Below are 21,342 nucleotides of genomic sequence, written 5' to 3' on the forward strand. Positions count from 1 at the left end.
TTCTCTAGTACAGCTCATGATCTTTACAATTACCCACGAGCACTAGACTGTATTTATTTACTTTTACCTTGACTAGCTTGTCATGCTTGATTGTTCTGTTTTTTTACTGATTCTCCTCTTTCCTAACTCAAATTTCGTGCAATTCTGGTCTACCTTAGGTTAATGACACTTTTCATGTTCTTCGAACATAAACGTGTAGGAAACGCCGTCACCAGCATACACATCAAGTTATCGTTATTAAATTTCATGTCTTTATTATGGGAACTAAGTAAAAATTTTGGTACCAATATGCTTCGAGGCAATCGAACAAAATCGTATTAAATTGAAAGGGTTCACTCCAAAAATATATGTGCGTGCCAATGTTTGCAATACGTTGTGGTTCTATCAATCCTATTGCAGTCGATAGTGAGAACATTAGTATATTCCACTCATAGGGATGGAGATTGACATATAATATAGGTTTTATATGAATTGTTTCAACATACATCGCTTTGTTTATTACGTCATCGGACCATAGAGCATTTACGCAGTATCCGGCTGCCACTTGTGTGTTCTCTTCCTGTCGACTAAAGACACCAACGCCCATTGAATGGTGACGAAGAAGCTGAAGCTGCCGAGGACCCAGAACATCTCGTTGTACGAGCCTAGGTCATCTCTGAAGAACCCTGCACAAAAAAAGGTTGAAGTTACCTTTAATGGTCTCCCTTAAAGAGTAAGCTATTTAGGAATAAAAGGCTATATCTTGGCCTCTCAAGGTTTCAAACATTTGTGAACATGAATGAGACGCATCATAGCACCGGCGAAGGAAAACTTAAGCACACGTGAGGCTTATAGCAGGGCACATGCAAACAACTCTTACTAGTGACGTACTGCCATGAAAGGAAGCTGAGCATCTTGCACCGAATGTCTATGCAATAGTGATTTTGCTGTGCTGAACTGTCATACCAGACGGTGCTGTTGAATGCATGTTCTATCGTATCGGTCACGGTCGAAGAAACCAACAACACGCGTGTCAAGACAAAAATTTACCGCAATGTTTATTGCGCTCGGTGTTTCATACCTAAACGAGGGAGAGGTGGTTAATGGAAACAAAGGGAAAGCAGAGGCACGTGTAGTTCAAGCAGGCGCAGATGGCTTGTGCTATTTGATCTCATGCGATACTACAATACGATACACACGTCTTCTCATGATACGTACTTCCTTTTCTCGTAAAACGCTTAAGACTATAGCTGAAAGAAACAACTAGATACTTGTCCCACTAGTGCCCGTTCATGTCTTATTCATTTGAATAAATGTTTTTACAGCGACTTTGGTGGTATTCTCGGAACAGGACTGCACTCATTCGTCGTTGCCTCTATCTATTCGCCTGAACTGACAGCAAAACTTCCTCATCGAGGTCACGTTGTCGTCGTCACCAGGCCACCTCCTCATTTGTTGCTTCTGCATTATTATTGGTAGAAATAAAAGAAAACTCTTCGAGCAACCACCACCACGGGCGATTCGAATCAATGCCGTTGCAGCAATGTGCGCGCGGGATCCAGACGGGTTTCCCTGTGCGCAATCGCGACATTACTTTTTCTGTGTTACGGAGGAGTAAACAATCTAAAAAGTATGCAGAGCCAACCAACTTGTTGTAGTCTATGTGAAGCGAAGCTTTTTTATTGGAGATACTAATTTTAGACTATATGCAAGGAACTGTTTCGGTTATCTTTTAACTTTTGTTTTCAACTTGTGGCTCCGTAATATATTTATGTTCAGTAACATTTCCAGGACACATTGGCTCACATGGAAAGAGGAAGTGTTCCGTTCTGCAAAATAAATGTATGGCTTTTTTTGTTCTGGTTCATAGGAAGACTGCAGGCCGCAAAGCATATCGATTTGAAAAGTGTGGTGTGGACGACACCTTTTGCATTATATGGGCCGTGAAACGTCGCATATCATAAAAACGTCGTTTCATGCATTGAAGCACGAAAGTAACTGGAATGCCAGTGCATTTCTTCGCAATGTTTCGGAATTAGTATCGCAATACTGGTGTCATCTTGCGAATTCCTTCGAGGTGAATCCGCCTTTCAAACTACCCGGCTAGAATTTGTAAACTACAACATGTGCCTAAGGTAATTAGTTAAATCTTAAGTTGGTTGATTTGTTGATTATGCATTTCAATTTTTTTGCAATTAATGTTTGTCTTTTTGGGCAGACCAGCTCATGGACTAGAATTGTGCTGTGTCCGACAGGCAGTATTAAAAAAAATTTGAAATTGTTTCCTGAAACACCCGGTATGCGCGACTAGGACGTGTTAGCAAACTTCGTCACGTTTTGCAGCATACCGAGGGCGTGCGTGACAGGCAAGAGGCATTTGCTTTGCATCAAGTGGATTAGCCGCGAAAATCCGCTCTAGTTCCATGCGATAGCTGCAAGCACTAATAGTTCACAAAACGACGGTATCTAGGGTAACAGCATCCTAGCCACGTTAACCCCGTGGCCACGTGAGGCGCAAACCCTGTGGCGGATACTCGATGAGTAAAAATAAATACTGGAGTGGGTCAAAATAAAGAAAACTACACAATTTGTTCAAAATATATTTCACAATACAATAACGTATCGGTGTACAGTGTTTTAGAGGTATCTGTGAGGGGAAAGTATACGTTCAGGATTTATGTAGGAAACGCAGTGGGGCCCGCACATTACGAAGCATTGGCCAAGGGTGGGCACAGACCTAGCGCTACATTCTTAGTGCCTAAGTCAAATACAGGAAAGCTAATCAGTAATCCATTGCATATAGTTGGTCATTCCGTTGACAGATAGGTGGGCAGAGAGACGTCCGTGAGCGGACCTTATATGTGGAGCTTTTTTGTACGTTGTTATGTTGTTGTTACGCAGCACAGAGCTGCGTATACTTGATGAGCTCACAAGAATTATAAAGGCCCCTTTGGTGGTACTTGTATATAACCATAGTGTATAACTCCGCAGCATCCAGCGCCCAAGAAGCCATGCCAAAACCGGTACTGTAGGCAAAAAATGAAGCTACACTTTAGCTGCAAGAACGTCGCAATAACTGCGAATGCATGCACCATCAAGTCAGGCAGGTACATGCGAGCGTCCAATAAAGATATGCAGTCACCCGCAGATTCTTTAGCTGCGTACAGATTGCGAATGTAAGCAGAAGCTTACTGAAAGACATCCTTGAGACGAAGATTTCTGGAGTTCAGTTGAATGAAAAATTTCCGGAAGTTACCTTTAGTTCTTGTGTGTTCGACATTGTTCTATTTATTTATTTCCTGATGCAGGCACTAGTACTTATTGTCTTTCCTTGTGTTCTATAGTTCTAGTCAAGCGAAACAGGATACGTAGCGGGCGCTGGCAAACTGGGACAGCCACTATTTCGCTTGTTTTACATGAATAATAAAATGGAACTGGTGCGCTCGATTTCCGGCCACGACTTCCACATTTAGATGGGGGTGAATTACTAAAAGGCTCGTGTGCCATGCTTTGAGCACACGTTCGAGAACACCAGGTGCTCAAAATTAATCTGAAGTCTCCCATGGTGGCGTGCCTCTTAATCGTATCGCGCTTTTGACACATAACAGCAAGCAGCCAATACATTATTTGTTTACGTTTTCAATGAGAGCCAAAGACTTAAATCTGCAGGCGTTTGTTGGCCGGAAATGTAGCAAAGTAGAGCCCTATCGCTCAAGAAAGTTGTTTTTTTTCATGATAGGTATTGACGAGTGCCAATGTTTTTGAGATATTGTGTAATATTTGAAAAATCATCTGTGGCAGATAGTGCCATTGTATTCTTTGTGTTGGTTCACCCAAATAGGCCGAGATAATTTGTGCGAGAAATGGAAATGCACATTTGAATTATTAACAAGCATTCACAAATTAGGCTTTGAAATTATTATTTTACAGTGCATATTGCAATTTATAAATTGTAGTCTTGGAGTTTGCAAGGTAAATTCAATTGTAATGAATTCTGAGGATGCCACAAGTTTTGAAATATTAACTCCCGGACTTGACGAAGAAATACATTGGCGGTCCAGTTACTACCGTGTTTTAGTCAAAACGACGTCTTATACTAATAGGAACGACACTGCATTCTTTACAGGAAGTTGGATGATGGATATCTCAAGAATAATGTCATCCACAGAATTACTTTTAGTTGATATGCTTTTGCAAAAATTTCTGAGCTGCAACATGTGCTTTAAAAAATAGTTAAAACAAAATTAGTGAATTTGGGTAATTATTCAATTATGCATTTCGATTCCTCACCCAGATAATGTCCCTTGTTGAGATAATCCAGCTGAAAGAATATTATCTGTGTTAAAAAGAAAGATTATATTTGCCTAATCTGTGAGAGATTGCATTTAAAAATTACTGGAAGACTTCGCGCAAGCACTTTATAGAGAAAGGCACAGACAAGATCAATGTCTTGTAACCATTTTCATGTCGTAAGGCGACAATCGAAAACTTTTAGGATGTGGAAGGAACTTTTATACTCGCTATGTCGCATCTACATATGATAAAATAATTGGAGACCACCCGTCTATATCGCTTTCCCCTTTCCATTAGAAGCCCTTCACAAATCTGCGAGTAACAGCCCATGGGGACATGCCAAAGTCGTGCGTTTATTTCACTGGATGAAATTGTTGCATTGAAATCCTGCGTAGTACAAAGACCACAGCTAGAAACAATGGTCACAGTACATCACGTCGAAATTCCACAAGGATGCATGCACAGTGCCTCACCGTTACACTATTTTGCCCAACTACGCCCTACTTAAGGATGCACCAATGAATAAATTAATTTCACCTGTATGAACATACTATGCTTGCACTATACCGAAAAGGCTCACTCTTGTCGCGAAAAGAGGCGTGGCAAGCATTAAAAGGCGCCAAATAGAAAGAGCGGTATTGACGCTGTCTTGGAATTTCCTTATAGGAGTGCCTTGACGTCATGCATCGTTAGGGTGCCTGCTAAGGGCTACACAGCTGCTTATGGGAGAAAATAGACGACAACATGTCCTAACCGAGAAAGATCACTGCACCTTCCAGTCCCTGAAGATGGCCGAACAGCAAAGCTGTGTTAAACTAAGTGTTACATCATGCAAGTCAAACTTCGCAAGCAGTCTATATTGTAATTTTTTTTTATTTCACCATTCTTTCAGCTGATTTTCGCTTTTACATGCATCGCGTGGTGAGCATGCTTCAGGAGTGCTTTTTATTTTTGCGGTTCTCCCGGTGTTTTCCGTTTTCGTTTTCGCATGAGGTTCCTGGGCGCGCAGCTCGGGGTTGGCTCCTACGACGACGAGTCCGTTCACGAGCCAGCTCTCACTGACGCTCGCGGTAAGCAGCTTCTTCCTCAGGAGTAAGCATTAGTAGTGGTCTTCCAATAGTTGTAGCTGAGATGGAATGTGCGCAACCACTAATCGAAAGCTCCCTATATTGGGCGCAAGGCCCACCATTGGAGATGCGGGCGCTGCAATCGTATTGACGATTGACGTCTGTGTGTTTCCCAAGAAGGCTGCGCTCATGGTTGACTGCGACAGAGAACAACGTCAGTGACGGTATGCCCGCAGTCCGCCGTTGTTACTTGCGTTCGGTGTCCTGAGTTTGCTCGGTCGAGTGGTCAGCTGCATCTGCCCGGCATAGCCGCTCGCGATTCTAGAAAATTAAATTGCTTCAAAACTAAATCTATCCATCATGCAAGACAATGAATGGCTCATACCCTCTTAAGCAGTGGCTCATACCCCCGTAAACGCGGCCTCCCCCTACGACGACAGAAGAGAAGTGAAATTCCACGCTGGAATGACGAGCGGTAACGTAGACAGCTGTGGAAGAAGGTGACGATTACGACGATGAACGTAAGATCAGTGGCACAAGGCGGTTGGCACGGTAGCGCAGTGGAAGAACACGACGACACTGGAGCCATTGGTGGTGGTGATACATTTAGCGAACTGTGACAATGATGGCGCAAAAGCCGCATAAACACCTTCGCTGTAATTGTTTGAAAACTTTATTATTCCACCGAGCTGCGGTGCCCGCCTCTTAACCCACGCGCAGGACCCACGCGCAGTAGGAGGGGGGGGGACGAAGCAGTCTTGGCGCGTTGAGGACGGTGAGTCTTCACGGCCTCAACGGCCAGGTGGATTGCTCGACGCTGGTCGTCTTCAGCCTCACTCTCGAGCAAGGCCTCCCAGGCTTCTATACTGTCAATGTTTTCCATGGCCCCTGTGGAACCAGCCCACAGCCATATTATATGGTGTAGCGTACCTTCTTGCTTACAAATTTGGCAGAGGGCGTCGTTATAGTCCTTCGTCTGTGTTAAGTAGATCCAATGTGGTGATCTATAATTGTTTTCCTGGAGGCGCCGCCAAATGCGAGCGTCCTCCAGAAAGAGAGACCGATGCGGAGGCGGAAAGATTCTTCTTTCGGTTTTGTAATGATCGACAATTTTCTTGTACGTGATGATGCTATCTTTGATCCCTGGAACTGGCTGCTCTAGAGTTGCCCGGTGGCAGAGTGCTCGGGCGAGCTGGTGAGCGGCTGCGTTGCCTGGGACTTCTTCATGGGCCGCAACCCAAATAAATGTTATGCCCCTTATAGGAGGGTTTCTGAGTAGAATTTGGAGGGCCTCTTCCAAAATTCAGCTCCGGTGCGTCAGACTCACGTCGCCGAGTTCAAACTGGTTTTGCAGCGAAGGTAAAATTTTGGATTAGCTATCCGAAATTTTAACTTCACTGTAAAACCAGTTTGAACTCGGTGACGTGAGTCTGACGCACCGGAGCTGAATTTAAAGCACGGAATTCAAACAATAAAACCTTGCTACTTATTTTTTCGCTACTAATAAGCAATGTATTGTCAGAAAGTTAACAAAAACAAGTGTTCAAGGGATAGTTTATCAGTCTAGTTGAATTAGCGTTTGTCTCTACTGTCTCTTTCGGACGACGTCGTCCTTTCCTGTTTTGTGTCACCGTGTAAATGGCATAAAAAGCTTTTCGCTTTCTCCTACCACAAAAAATAACAATATTTTTATTGCAATAGCAAAAGCAGTATTTTCGAAGTCCAAATACATTTTCTGTACGTTTGGAATATCTGGCGACCCCTTAGTTGGTCTTTTGAAGATGTAAGGTCATTGTGAATCTTCGCCTTGGTTAAACTCATGTGTGCATTCTTTTTTTCTTCGTTGAAGTGCGTGCTTGTTCGACTTCGCTAGGGCCCACTCAGTGTTTGTGCATCTGTTGCACTGCAATGTTGTGCTGTTGGCTCATACCCGGGCCGCTTCCAGAAAGCGCCTGCTTTGGGAAGGTGGTGGCCGGGCGCTGTTCGGCGAAAAACGGAGCGGCAGGGGTTCTCGCGCACTGGTTCTGGTGAGCGCCATAAAACGCGCAGCGAGCCGCTGTAGCGGCATCTGGAGAATGGGGTCTTTTGGGAGTGCCGCGGCGGCGCGGGCGGCTCTGGTGGTTCGAGCGGCGGCGACCGCTGGTGCGAGTTACGCAGTCTAGACACATGGTCCCGCGGCTGGGGTTAGAATGGGCGCGGCTGAGCGGGCAGTGTGGTCTGACACTTGGGAGACAACGGACCGATCTCGTCAAGTGGCGGATTGCTGCGACGGAGTGCTCCGAGGCCTTTGCTCAGTCGAATTCTTAAATATGAACCCGTTTTCCTTGTTTACTACATACCCAGTGTAACCCCCGCTAATGTCTATCCGTAAATAAATTCAGTTCAAATTATTGACATCCAGCATATTAAGGCTCTGAATACCGAAGCGGAGAACAGTACAGCGGCTTAGGAAGAGCCGAGAACGAAATAAAACACAAAGATAGAAAAACCCAGCGGAGGAAAAGAGGAGAAAACGCGTACTGAAGAGGACTAGGCATTCGGAGCTATCTAATTGAAGTGACAATAATGGTAAAATAGGCTAATCTGAATCGATATGTTACACGTTTGCAATGGAAAAAAGGTATTCTTACAGGGAGAGCAGGCTTTTCTAACAGAAAAGGAACGCGAAAACAAAACGCTGGTGGCGCCGCCATCTTCAAGGTCTCGCGCTATCTCGTCGAGTCGTTAAGAATGTCAACAGTGTCTACACGCGCGTAGCTAACTTGCTACCGGCAAAGCTGGAATACATGTTTCCTCCAGAGGGAACGAAGACTGAACTTAGCAAGTTTCAGAGAGTTTCCAAAAGCCATAGCTTCCCCAATACTAGATAAATTCTTTCTGATCTGTGGTGTAACACTGATGCAATGGCGCCAGGATTCCGGGGCTAAATTAGGAAAAATGGAATATTAACGTTCATTTCTTTCAAATAAACTATTACCACGTAAGTAACAAAATGAAGTTATGAAAAACTACTTGGTATTCTGTGGGTATAACGCTCATAAACAGAGATAAGGTGCCTCAAGAAGGACAGCTTTTCTGATGCACCTTATCCCTATTTATAACTTTCATACCGCGTGTGCTAACCCAGCAGTCAGACCCCCTTGTTGATGTTATAATGAAGGGGAAAATAAGAGGAGAATGAACCCGTGCGCCGAGCGAGCGGAAGTTGCTCGTGAAACGGTGGAGTGAGGAGAAACGGAATATAGGTGGGAGTCAGGTTGAAGTATTTATTACTGCTGCTGGTTAATAAGCAGGCCTGACACAAACGGAAACGAATTGAATATGCAAGTAGGGGCTGACAACACCGCTGGTCCATGTTCCTGCAAAGCAGGACATAATGAAATCTGCCATTGGAACGCTTGCAACGCGAAAACGGAAAATGTGGAAAAACACAGAAGAAAAGGAAAAAGAAGTACGCTGGAAGAGACTGAACTATTGAAGGCGCACTTGGTTGAGTGTAAAAATAGAAATCCACAATTTTTATGAAAATATTATTCCTTTAACCTCAACTCCCCAAAAACTGTGGATTCGTTCTTCTACTTAGGAGCGTATACGTGTTTCCCATTCTCAGTTTCTTCTACCACTTTTCACTTTGACTACTCTTCTGTTTCCTCTTTTTAATATATAGTCAACAGCAAACTACTTTTGTATTGCGGGGAGATAACTTGCTATATTCCCAGTGACTGCTTCTACATAAGATCAGAGAACTTAATAATATACGCTTCTAGGCTAGTGATGCCTGTGTGTCGATTCAAATTTCGGCAATAACAGAAAGTGCACTTGCCCATGTTAGTGCTATCGTGCTTATCCTTTTCCCGCTAAGAGATTTTCTTAAAGAAAATGCCTGTTTAATCAGCTTTCTTTTATGTGAACCCCGCATCTTAACGAACAGCAGTGACTGGCTTTACCTCGCCTCTCTAAAATAACCGAACATCTTCCGGTATAGATCCCCTCTTCTTCTGCTCTTCTCCTTCTCAGATTTACTGAATAAACCGAATGCCGCTTACTCCGGCGCACTCGCTCATTTTCCTCGTTGCATTTTGAGGGGGGCGTGGTAGGGCCAGCTACATGAATCTAACATGTATGTATGTATGTATGTATGTATGTATGTATGTATGTATGTATGTATGTATGTATGTATGTATGTATGTATGTATGTATGTATGTATGTATGTATGTATGTATGTATGTATGTATGTATGTATGTATGTATGTATGTATGTATGTATGTATGTATGTATGTATGTATGTATGTATGTATGTATGTATGTATGTATGTAACAGGCGTGTTCGTCTCACCAACGTGGGCACGGCATCTGGATAACGGCCACTAACACAAGGTAGCCACAGCCCGAAAAACCAACAGAGCGAGACACACACGAACGTGAACTTCTTCCTCCGTGCAGGCACAGAACTCGCACCGAAGTACTCCGGTACAACACTCCTCGAGTAGAAGGGAGCCAACCTGGCGACCTAGGCAGAAATCAGCTCAGGCACGGTTTAGGCCGTGCGGCATGAACTGTTTCGCGCCCTCGGAAACAATTGTCGAGAGCTGGCTCGACCGGCTCGATGACATAGTTCACGGGCGACGTTTGCTCTAGGACTCTGTAAGGACCATGATACTTGTACGCGAGCTTGGTAGAAAGGCCGAGAGTAGTGGTAAACGAAATTTTTGACGACACTGGTCTTGCGTGGTAAACGAATCTGCCAGTTGACGGCATTCTTCTGTATAAGCGGCTGATTCAAAAATAGGTTTCACTTCAGAAACATCAGGTCGCTATGGCAGAAGTGTGTCTAAGGAGTATGATGGTTCACGTCCATAGAGAAGAAAGGAAGGTGAGGAACCGGTGATAGCTTGGGCCACAGAATTACAAGCGTAGGTTATGGATGAAAGTACTCGGTGCCAATTCGTGGGATGGTCGGACATGTATATCAGCCTCTCGGCAAGGGTACAATTGAAACGTTCCGTCATGCCGTTAGTTTGAGGTTGGTAGGTTGAGGCGGTGCTTTGCACATTCTGGCATTCCTTTAAAATGGCTTCGATGACGTTTGAGAGAAACACGCGGCCACGGCAGCTCAGTAATTCACGTGGTGAACCATGTCGCAGAATGACGTGATGAAGAAGGAAGTAAGCAACGTCTTCCATGGTGGCGATTGATAGCCCAGGTGCTTCAGCGTAGCGTGATGTGGTCAACGGCGAGAGTGACCCACCTGTTGCTCGACTAGAACGCGGTCGAACAGTCAGGAAGAGCGTGGCAATGGCTGTAGAGGACCGGCGGTGCTGTGAGGAGGTGTCTTGCGGCGCTGACACGTAGGGCATGACCGAACATACTGGCGAACGTAGCGATACATGCCGTGCCAGTAGTACCGCAGGCGAAGACTGGAGTACGTTTTGAATGTGCCAGCATGGCCATATTGTGGGTCGTCGTGCAAAATGCTGCAAAAGGAATAACAAGGAGTCACCTACGACCGTCGGTTAATTGCGACGGTACAAGAAGCCTTCGCGAACGCCAAAGTGTGGAGCTTGACGACGAAGGGTGCGTGAGGGCGAGTCAGGCGACGATCGAGATATATATCCAGGGATATTTGCGCTGTTCCGCCGGCATATCGAGATATACATATAGATATATATACGTAGATATATCTAGGGATCTTTGCGGAGGTCCGCCGGCATATCGGGGATGGCAAGAGATCACGGATAGCAGGTCGCAGTTGTTGAGCAGACAGATTCAGAAGGCAGCGGCGAAAGGAAGAAGGCGTCAGCGTCCGAGTGCTTTTGTCCCAAGGGATAAAATACACGAATATCATATTCTTGATGCCGTAAAGCCCAGCGAGCAAGGCGTCCGGTGGGATGTTTCTACGACGATAACCAATACAAGGCATGGTCGTCGGTGACAACGTCGCACGGACGACCATAAAGGTAAGTACGAAACTTACCGATTGCCCAAACAATGGCCAACTATTCATTTTCCGTTAAGGAGTAATTTGACTGCATTTGTTAGTGTACGGCAGGCCTATGCTACAACATACTCGTCAAAGCCATGATTGCGTTTAGCATGTATGGCACCAAGTCCGATACCACTACCGACCGTCTGTATTTCAGTAGGGTAGGCAGGATCAAAGTGACCAAGTATTGGAGGGGATGTGAGGAGTCGGCGAAGCGTTGTAAACGACTTATGATGCTCGGAATTCCTAGTCGAGAGGTCAGTGCTCCAGGCAAGAAGCTGTGTCAAAGAAGCGATAATGGAGGCGAAATCGCGGATGAAACGCCTGCAATAAGAGTCCAAGCGACTGAAGCTACGGAGCTCCTTTAGAGTGCAGGGCGTGGGGTAGTCAGCCACTCCACGAAGCTTCACAGGATTCGGTAAGATGCCTTCTTTCGAGACCACGTGGCCTAACATTGCAGTTTTTTGGGCGCCAAAATGCCTTCTTTTTAAGTTTAGCTAGAAGCCCGCGGCAGTGAGATAATCGAGAACTATTTCGAAGGGTGTAATGTGAGAGGGAAAATCTGCAGAAATTACTGCAATATCGTCTACTTAGCACGGAGAGGTCTGCCATTTCAATCCTCTAGGAATAGAGTCCATCAACCTCTCGAAAGTGGCAGGCGCGTTGCAATGGCCGCAATGCATCACATTAAATACATATAAACCGTCAAGGGTAACAAAAGCCGTTATTGGGCGGTCGTATTCAGCCATGGGCACTTGCCAGTAACCGGAGCGCAGATCCAGCGACGAGAAATATTCGGCTGCTCCAACGCAATCCAGTACGCCGTCTATACGCGGTAGCGGATAGACATCATTGGGCGTAGTCTTGTTTCTGCGGCAGTACACTCTTAAAATTTTCACACCCTTATGGGTGTAATGCGGGTGTATTTATCTTTTCACCCTTGTAAACACCTTTGAAAGGCCATTTTTTTACGGAAAAGGGTGTTCAAAAAGAAAACACCCTTGAAACCCCCCAGTCTTTCTGATTTACACCCTAATTATAAGGGAGTAAGGGAACTAGGTTGCAGTATATGATAAATGAACATTCTTTTTTTTAATATTTGGGGTTTTTCGTGCCAAAACCACTTTCTGATTATGAGGCACGCCGTAGTGGAGGACTCCGGAAATTTCGACCACCTGGGGTTCTTTAACGTGCACCTAAATCTAAGCACACGGGTGTTTTCGCATTCCGCCCCCATCGAAATGCGGCCGCCGTGGCCGGGATACGATCCCGCGACCTCGTGCTCAGATAAATGAACATTGCCAGTTAACGCGTTGATATTGGCTATACATTAAACGCGCGCTACCTGCGCTTGAATCAGGTAGCTGGAATGACTAGATCGGGACATCTAGGCAGCAGCGTACAGACTCCGGACAGTGGACAAAAATGAAGTTTCTCGCGAATGTTGATATCGAATGGATGATAAAAACGCGCAGACTTTACATAGCCAGATATCTGCAAAAGGCTTCATATGATCAATGGCCAAATATTTACAATGCTATCACTGAATATTTAAAGGTGTGCAACCAGTTAGACTGGGAATGGTTAGGAGTGAGGGCTAACGGTAAATAGCTCACCAACTTACGGTTTGTACACCCGTGAGCAAAAGTATACGGACCACGGGAGCGCGTGCCAAACTGCATCGACGCGCCGTCTACCGACGCGGTGCCTGCTGTCGAGAGGGCCGCTAGAGCAGCGGTGCGCATGCGCGTCCCGTCATATCTGCTGGCCTGACATGTAGCTTTTCCTGACGTGGTTACGGAGGTCGTAGGCTGAACGTCCACTGGGTGTCGTTTTCTGTGCTCCGTCACATGTGGGCCATTCTTTTACGCAGCGGCTGCGGCTGGGATGGCACGCGCGTCCGCCCCGCTTCGCTTTCATGCTTTCTCGTGGAGGGTGGGGGGGTATGGCGCACCGCACTGCCTTCTCCGACGCCCTTAAGGCCAGAATACATGGAGCGAGCTTTCACGGCGAAGTTCGGGCGGCAGAAAATCTGCCACACCACGACGCCATATGTTCGTCGGGCTGCGCTACATGGAGCGAAGACACGGCGGCCACCGCCGGTCAGTCGCTATCGGTGTGGCTAGGCAGTTTAATTCGCGCTAAGCCACTACTTCAAATATAGACGAGGCAAATGCGCTGTAAATGAAACACATGAAACAAAAAGAAAAAGATCTTTAACGACAACTATTATCGCTTTTTAATTGCGGAATACTCTAAAAACGCGTAAAATTTTCTTTAAAAATGATTTCTAATGTTTTTTTTGTGTTTGAGACATTCATGTGCCGATGTAGTTTAAAGAAAGAGGCGATGCTATGCGTTGTGGCAACACTGGGTGGGTAAACAACCTTCGCCGTTCTAACTCCGCGGCTCTGTTCTGTGGCTCAACGCCCGCGCGGCCGAAGCAAGCAGACCCGAAAGTAGCGCACGTGAGCTTGTCTAACCATGGCTGTTATGAACTTATTAACCGCTTTGGATGCCATGAATACGAAAAGCGGGAGACCGGCATGAATGATAGAGCGGGATCGGGATACACGGAGAAGTGGGGAAGCCTAGCGGGATGTCGGGGCGGATAGTGAGACCTGATTGGCTCGCTTTGGGGCGCCGCTCGTTTGCCGCTTCCGGTATCGTCGCCGCCCGACGAACTTTTCTGCGCCAGCTGGATCGGCGGCGAACGAGGTTTTCTTCGCCGCCGCGCGTCGTGCGTACGCCGCCGGGCGTCGAACGCCGACTATTCGTCGCATATTCGCTCCATGTATTCTGGCCTTTAGACGACTCGCGCAAAATGGCTTTTTGCGGCGTTGTATTAACTGTTCCAATGTTTGCTGCCGCAGGTAGAAGCAACGTTTTGCAATCGGTGTCCGCCGTGGCGTTAAGAATTGGAACTGAGTTGAAAGCGCTACTATGTTCCGCCAGCAGCAGGATGCTAAAAGGAGGAATTAGCGGCACCGTACTGCCTTTACTTCTTCACACCCTTCAACAAGGATTGAAGGGTTTGCACATGCAGATTACACATGCAGATTACACAAGGTTCGCTTACAGACAGCGGATGGAAGCATCGATAACATTCCAGAAACTTCCGATACACGAAGGCGTGTCAGGATTGAAGAAGAAATGCACTCGATGGTGTCACTACAGACAGCTGCGGCAACGCTGACAAATGCGCGACAATATAAAATCAGGTGCAGCTGAGCGGTGCATGCTGCCGTTAAATTTTAATTACAGTTACCACCTTGCGAATCTGGTCGGGGTGACCGACCTGAATCATTGGTCGGGGTGACCACCGACAAACTCCGGTCTTGAGGGCACTTAGGACGAACCAACGTGCTGCTGTTATTTTCAGAGATTATAATTTTCCCATCTCTATGCATGATTTCACTACGATGTCAATTTTTGATAGGCGGCGATGACGCCTCGGAGGTGCTGTGCTATCCACTCTCGACGCGATGCCATGAGGATACCCCGACCAGTGATTCAGGTCGGTCATCCCGACCCGATTTGCAAGGGGGCAACTGTAATCGGAGCTTCATGGGAGCGTGCTCCGCACAGCTGCACCTGATTTTATATTCTCGTGCATGTGTCAGTGTTGCCGCAGCTGTCTGTAGTGACACCCTCGCGTGCATTTCTTGTTCAAGCCTTGTTGAAGGGCTTGAAGAAATAAAGGCAGTACGGTGCCACTAATTCCTCCTTTTAGCATCCTGCTGCTGGCGGAGCATAGTAGCGCCTGGAACTCAATTCTACTTCTTAACGCAACGTCGGGCACCGATTGCAAAACCTTGCTTCTAGCTGCGGCAGCAAACGTTGGAACAGTTCGAGATAACACAACGCCGCAGAAAGCCATTTTGCGCGATTCATCTGAAGGCGTCAGAGACGGCAAGGCGGGGCGCGATACCTCCGCCCCCCCCCCCCACCACCACCACGAGAAAGAATGAAAGCGAAGCGCGGCGGACGCGCGTGCCATTCCAGCCGCAGCCGCTGCGTAAAACAATGTCCCAGATGCGACGGAGCAGCGAAAACGACGCCCAGTGGACGTTTAGTCTACGAGCACCATAACCACGTCAGGCAAAGCTACATGTCAGGCCCGCAGACATGATGGGACGCGCATGCGCACCGCTGCTCTAGCGTCCCTCTCGACAGCAGGCACCGCGTCGGTAGATGGCGCGTCGATGCAGTTTGGCACACGCTCCCGTGGTCCGTATACTTTTGCTCACGGGTGTACATGACATTGGCATACTCAGCAACGCTGCAGACCATTTGCAACAAACGCTTGAGGACCTTGGCGAAGAAAGTGTGAGAGTCTTATTGAAAGTTAGTATGTAGAAGAGAAAAGTAATGTTCCGTAGCCTGGCGAGAGAATGAATGTCATGGTCGGCAGTCACCCTCTAGAACCTGCGCAGAAATACGTTTATTGAGCTTCATAACTCGCAGGGACTTCTGATCAAGGAAATTAACAAAAATGAACATTAGCTGGAGAGCTTACGGCAGGCATTGCTAAATCATGACAAGGGAGCTTACTGCTAATCATTGCTTTCTACCGTTACTAACGTATGGAGCCGAAGCTTGGAAGTTACCAAAGAAGCTTGGGAATTCGTTTAGGACCGCGCAACGAGCGATGGAATGAAAAATATTAGGCATGACGATAATAGAATGGAAGACAGCAATGTGGATTAGAGAGCGAACGGGGATAGCTGATATTTTGGTTGGCATAAAGATGAAGTCCTGTTGGGCAGACATTGCAATGCGTAAGAGAGAGAACTGCTGGTCTATTGGAGTTGCAGAATGAGTGCTAAGGGAAGGGAAGCACAGTCGAGGACGGTAGAGAATAATGTGGACATGATGGAATTAGATAACCTGAAGACACGTGGAGCCAGTTAGCACAAGACAGGGGTATTGGAGATCGCTGGAGAGACTTTCGTCTTGCGATGGACATCAAAATAAGCTGATGATGATGTGACGACATCCATGCCAGCTTCGCCGCTTGTCATTCATGTTATGTCATGCATGCCTGTCATGCACGTTCTGATAGCTCGATTTGCGTCGATAGCGGGGGGGGGGGGGGGGGGAGTAGCGGCGTAGCCAAGTGGGGCACGCCGGGCACTTGTAAGGCTCACTAAAAGTAAATTTTTTGCTGCTATGGCAGTGGCCCCACTTCTTCCCCCTCCACGGTCAATTGGGACCCCCCCCCCCTCACGCGAAAAATTTCCTGGCTACGCCACTGTGGAGAGGAGCAGTGTAAGATTGCTCTAGACCCCTCCCCCTAACTTGTCAACTGAAACGGGGGAGGGTAGGGCAGCTGCCGCCGGGCCGCATACCTTAGGCAGCCATATACCGGCTGCATTTCCTTTTGGACGTGAATGCTGCTCTAATGTCATTATACATTATGATTCATGGCGGTTCGAGGCCCATGCGACAATAAAAAAAACACATACAGCCATCAGCAAGTCTTAGCTTGAGCAGATCTTTGGGAGCTGGGCAATACTCTCCTAAAAAGAAAAGCTTGGCACCCGTCTTACATGCATTGTCAACTCTGGATCTCACCGCAGACTGCACATTTCCGATAAAAAAAAAATCACACAGGAACTCCTCTGGGATTTGTCTGATTATGCGTAAGCATTGTGACCCTTCCTCAAATACACGCAGTCCATGTCGTTCTCAATGTTATGAGACTTGATCCGACGAGTATAAGCGACAGCGCTGCGGCGACACGAACTGCTGTGGTCGGCGGCGCCAAGTGAATGGCGCAAGCAAAGTACTGCAGGTGGACGGGCAAGGTGCGCTGGTGACGTTCCGTTCGTTTTGAGCTGTTATCGCTCTTTAGCCCTCCTCATCCACGTCGAACCATGATCAGCCGTTCTCCGGCGGCGGCTGCTTGTGGCACGGCAGCGCGAACCGTATCTTGAAAGCGAACTGCAATGTGGACAGAGTGTGCCCACTGCTGAAAACTTCACGCGCTGTGTTCTCACCGTTTACTTCGCTTTGAAAACAGACGCACGTACACCGATCTTGAAAGCGATCTGCGAAAAGCGCATAGTGCGGCATGAGCTGAGAGCTTCGTGAGCACTGTGTTCTCACCGCTTCGGTCGCGTTGAAGCGGGAGCTAGCACGAAGGTGAAGTCACTCGCTGCTGCAGGTTCTATTTTGAAAGATATCATGCGGTACAGAATGACGGACGGATGGTTTTTCTTGTTGGGTAAGTATATAAATGCTTACGTTATAAAAAAAATCGCAGGGTTCGCGTATGTTGCGATAACAACCAACTCCAAGCTACTACCCCGCCCCACGCTGAGCGATGCCGTCTTGATCGCCCCCTCCCCACCCTGGGAAAAGGGACACTACGCCTCTATCTCAGTAGAAGAAACGATGATGAAACGTTAACAACGACAAGAACGGCATTTTCTAACGCGTTGTCTTATGGCCTCCGAGATTTGCGCGCGAAAGCTGGCGCGCGCGAACCGGGGAGGCCATAATTGGATGCTTAATAGCATAAAAAGACAAAGAGATGATACCAAACGACACAGTCAAAAATGCAAACAAAGAACTGATCTTAGCTATACTCTTTGGGGAAAAGAAACAAAAAATTAGACAGCCGCAACACATGCCGCTAAAGCCACCACCGCCGGCATAACGCCGAACCAACAGTTGGCAACATTCATTCGCGCTTCATTGCTTCCCCCGCTTCGTCTCCGCAACGAGAGCCGCCATCCCTGTGCGCCTGCCGTTTTGTCATAGTTTTGTTGTCTGCAAGTCAGCGCACGCAGCTCATCGCTAGATGCACGGGTGCGTGGCATCGCAGCCGTGTTCTCGTGATCTCGTGTTCGCGCAATCGGTGTGCGACATGTCACATGTGAAATACTGGATAGAAGTGCCTCACGTCCAAGTCAAGTTCTCGGAAGCGTCGACGGGCTTCCGGCATGCGGAGTTCAGGAACGTGCAAATGCGTTTCGCCCTCCTATTGAGCTCCGGAGCAGAGCGTGCAATATTTCATGTGAAAGATGCAGTGCCCGTCATTATGGTGTGAATTTAGAGCGGCAAACGAGAACTGTGGCACTTAGCGCACACCGCGGCTGCTAAGTCAGCGTGGATATTGTTTTACGTTACCGTAATATGTTGCTGTCAGTCTAATCTGCGGCTTCTGGACAGCTAGCCCATTGACTTTTGCTTGTGGCAGCGATAGGTATGTAAATGGGAGCGGTAATAATTTTCGAGAGAAGACAGTTGTTTCGCTCGATGTTTGGTCGTGTCCATGGCGTTATCAAGGCTAGATAACTGGCTTTATCGTGCTTAGTTCTAACCCCTAGAGGTGTAACGTTGGCGCTGTATGTGTTTGTTTGCCGTGCCGCGAGTACCACTTGCATGATTTTGTTGCATGAGAGTGGTAGCTGCCACATGCCGCCTGGGCAGAATACAATCAAAGCAATTTCCTCACTTTCTTACGTATGCAATGTGACGTAACAAAATTTCCAGCGTTTTATTCGGAGCGTAAATATCCAGTATAGTTTAGCAGGAAACTCAAATTTTATGTTAGCTTAGTAGGCGTGAAACAAGTGAAACTCGCACTCCTTTGTGAATTTTTCGCCAAAACCGCACCGCCCGCAGATGCGTCATCGGGTATTTGACAGTAGCTTCACTACGTAAATTGTTTTATGCGCAGATATTGCCCAGTTAAGTATCCTGTTAATTTATGCCGACGCTCGTTCATCTTAAGTTTGAGCGATTACAATCCCGAGTACCGGACGATGCCAAACTTGACGCGGGAAATTCAAAGTGGCGTTGCTGCAAGTTCCTGTTTTAACGTTTCTTGCATTCAAAGCCAACAGACACAATATCACTGATTTATTTCCATTTCTGCTGTACTTCATCAATCCAATCTGACAACTGTATTTGCTCTTTAATGTTCTCCATTTACTGCCAGAAAATGCATGAATTTTTTTCAGTATCCAAGTGACGAAATATTTCACTGACGGCCGTGTGTGAAACACGCAAGATGTAAACTGATAGCAAAATGATGAGATGTTTCTTTTATAGAGTTTGGACTCGACATTTGGTGAGGATGTCGATTGACCTTGGGCCTGGTGACAGCGCACCCGACATCGCCAAAGTGCAGCCTATCAGTTGAGTGTCCCCGAATGGACCATCAACATCGGAAAATGAAGCAGAGCCAGGTAGGGGCAATTTTTTTACTTTGGAACAGAATACTGACAGCTGCCTCTTTATTTAAGAACGAAATAACGTAGTTGCAAGCCAATCCTTTGTCTTTGTGCAGCCTACACAGAATTGTTTTTTGCTTGTTATACAGATCTTCAGAAAGCAGGTCCTGTGAACCCTTTTTGCATGCACAAATAAATAAAGAGGAGTGCACTTTTTGAAGAAATTGATGCACTGAAATGTGCGTTCGACACACGCACAGATGCAAAATAACCAGCAACATTAAAGCGGTAAAAAAAAGCAGGCTTGAAAAATGTTCTAACATCCTAACCCGCCTTGGCATACAGAACTAAATATAACAGCAACAGAGGTGCATGCAGAGAAGTGTTTGTAATTGTTTGCAAGATATAGACATTGTCTAAGAAATTTTTTTATTTACTCGGAGCTTCTTGGTGTCATGATAGTGCAGTAAAAGCTCAAGATGATGTCCTGCTCCTAAGAAAGCACCTTTAGATTTTAAAATTAAATTAAGGGCTTTTACATTCCAAAGTCACAACCTGAAGTTTTGGGAACCTGGCCTTCCATAACGTACACCTGAATCTAAGTGACCATAAGCGTTATTGCATTTTACCCCCATTGGAGGGTAGCTGCCATGGCCTAGATTGAAGCTGTGACCAGCATGACTGAGCAGCATGGCATCATAGTAACTGGACTATAACACCAGGTCAGGATGGGAAATACTACTTAGAACTACTAACTTCTTGGCTCACAAGCACTTTGCACTAAGTTAAAGGTGTATGGAGTACTGACAGCGACCGCTTATGTACCAATTTATTTTTAAACTGTAGACTCCAGTATTAGAGTGCGAAGCTTCAAGTAGTCAAAACCAGCCTAAATTACAGAACCAGATCAAAACACGCATCATGTATACCTGCATTTGGACATGAAAATGGAGTCAATTCTTGTCGCGAAAAATGGAGGTGGCAGTCACAATATTTCGTGCATTTTGCCTAAAACATAGTCAATAATAATTAATAAATTTCTAAAATATTCTTTTCAAAAAGTTTTTTCAAGCATGAAAGGAGGAGCCAAATGGTGTTCAGGTGCACGAGTCGTTAGTTGCAGGGCACTTCTTGCATGTATTCACAGGCTTCTTTCAAGCTTGAAAAAAAAAATTGTATTGCACCTATTGAGCAGTAGAAAGCTGGATTGGCAATTTTTCAGGATGCTCTACAATTTTCACACTGACACTTTTGCTTTGAATATAATATATGAGGAGTTAAATTATCGTTAATAACTAATTACCTAATTAGGAAAAATGCAAAAATTGGTTTCTCTTGCTCAAAACGATGGCAAATGACATTACCTTGGTTCTGTCCAGCTACGTGGCACTTGTACATATTCAAAGATTGCACAAGTCACACAGACCACCTGGTACTTACAAGGCATATATAGAAGCGGCTAAGTTGTGTGAGCTAGCCATGTGTAGCGAATCATGAGAAAGAGCCATGTTTCCTTGACTTAAGGGCATGTTAACATTTACATGCTCGACACCTTGTATCAGTGTTCTAGGCCTGTTCGTAGTTTAGCTGCTACATAAACAATATTTCTCCACGTGTAAGCTCATATGCATCTTTCAAGTATATTGCCTAGTGTGTCCAAAATAAACCATCCTCGCGCTTCCTTCATCATGTCTTCATCTGTGGCTGTGCTAAATTTTTAACATGCAACTGCACTAATTTTCATCTACTTTCCATATTTCCTCATTGTTTGATGGCTTTATTTCTGAACAAGTTGCTTTTTTAAACCCCGTTGCACACAGCAGTACACAGAA

General features: G+C 46.2%; 1 protein-coding gene across 1 annotated transcript in view; it reads right to left on the minus strand.

Annotated features, from left to right (window-relative positions):
- Window positions 1-290: 290 nt before the first annotated feature.
- Window positions 291-21,342, minus strand: part of LOC135900983 (monocarboxylate transporter 12-like) — a 69,174-nt gene continuing 48,122 nt past the window's right edge. The window contains exon 6 of the mRNA XM_065430609.1: window positions 291-665. Within this exon, the coding sequence (XP_065286681.1) occupies window positions 523-665 (143 nt within the window). The 3' untranslated portion in view covers window positions 291-522. The remainder of the gene's footprint in view (window positions 666-21,342) is intronic.

The sequence above is a fragment of the Dermacentor albipictus genome, chromosome 2 (genome assembly GCF_038994185.2).
Source record: "Dermacentor albipictus isolate Rhodes 1998 colony chromosome 2, USDA_Dalb.pri_finalv2, whole genome shotgun sequence".
Taxonomy (NCBI): Eukaryota; Metazoa; Arthropoda; class Arachnida; order Ixodida; family Ixodidae; genus Dermacentor; species Dermacentor albipictus.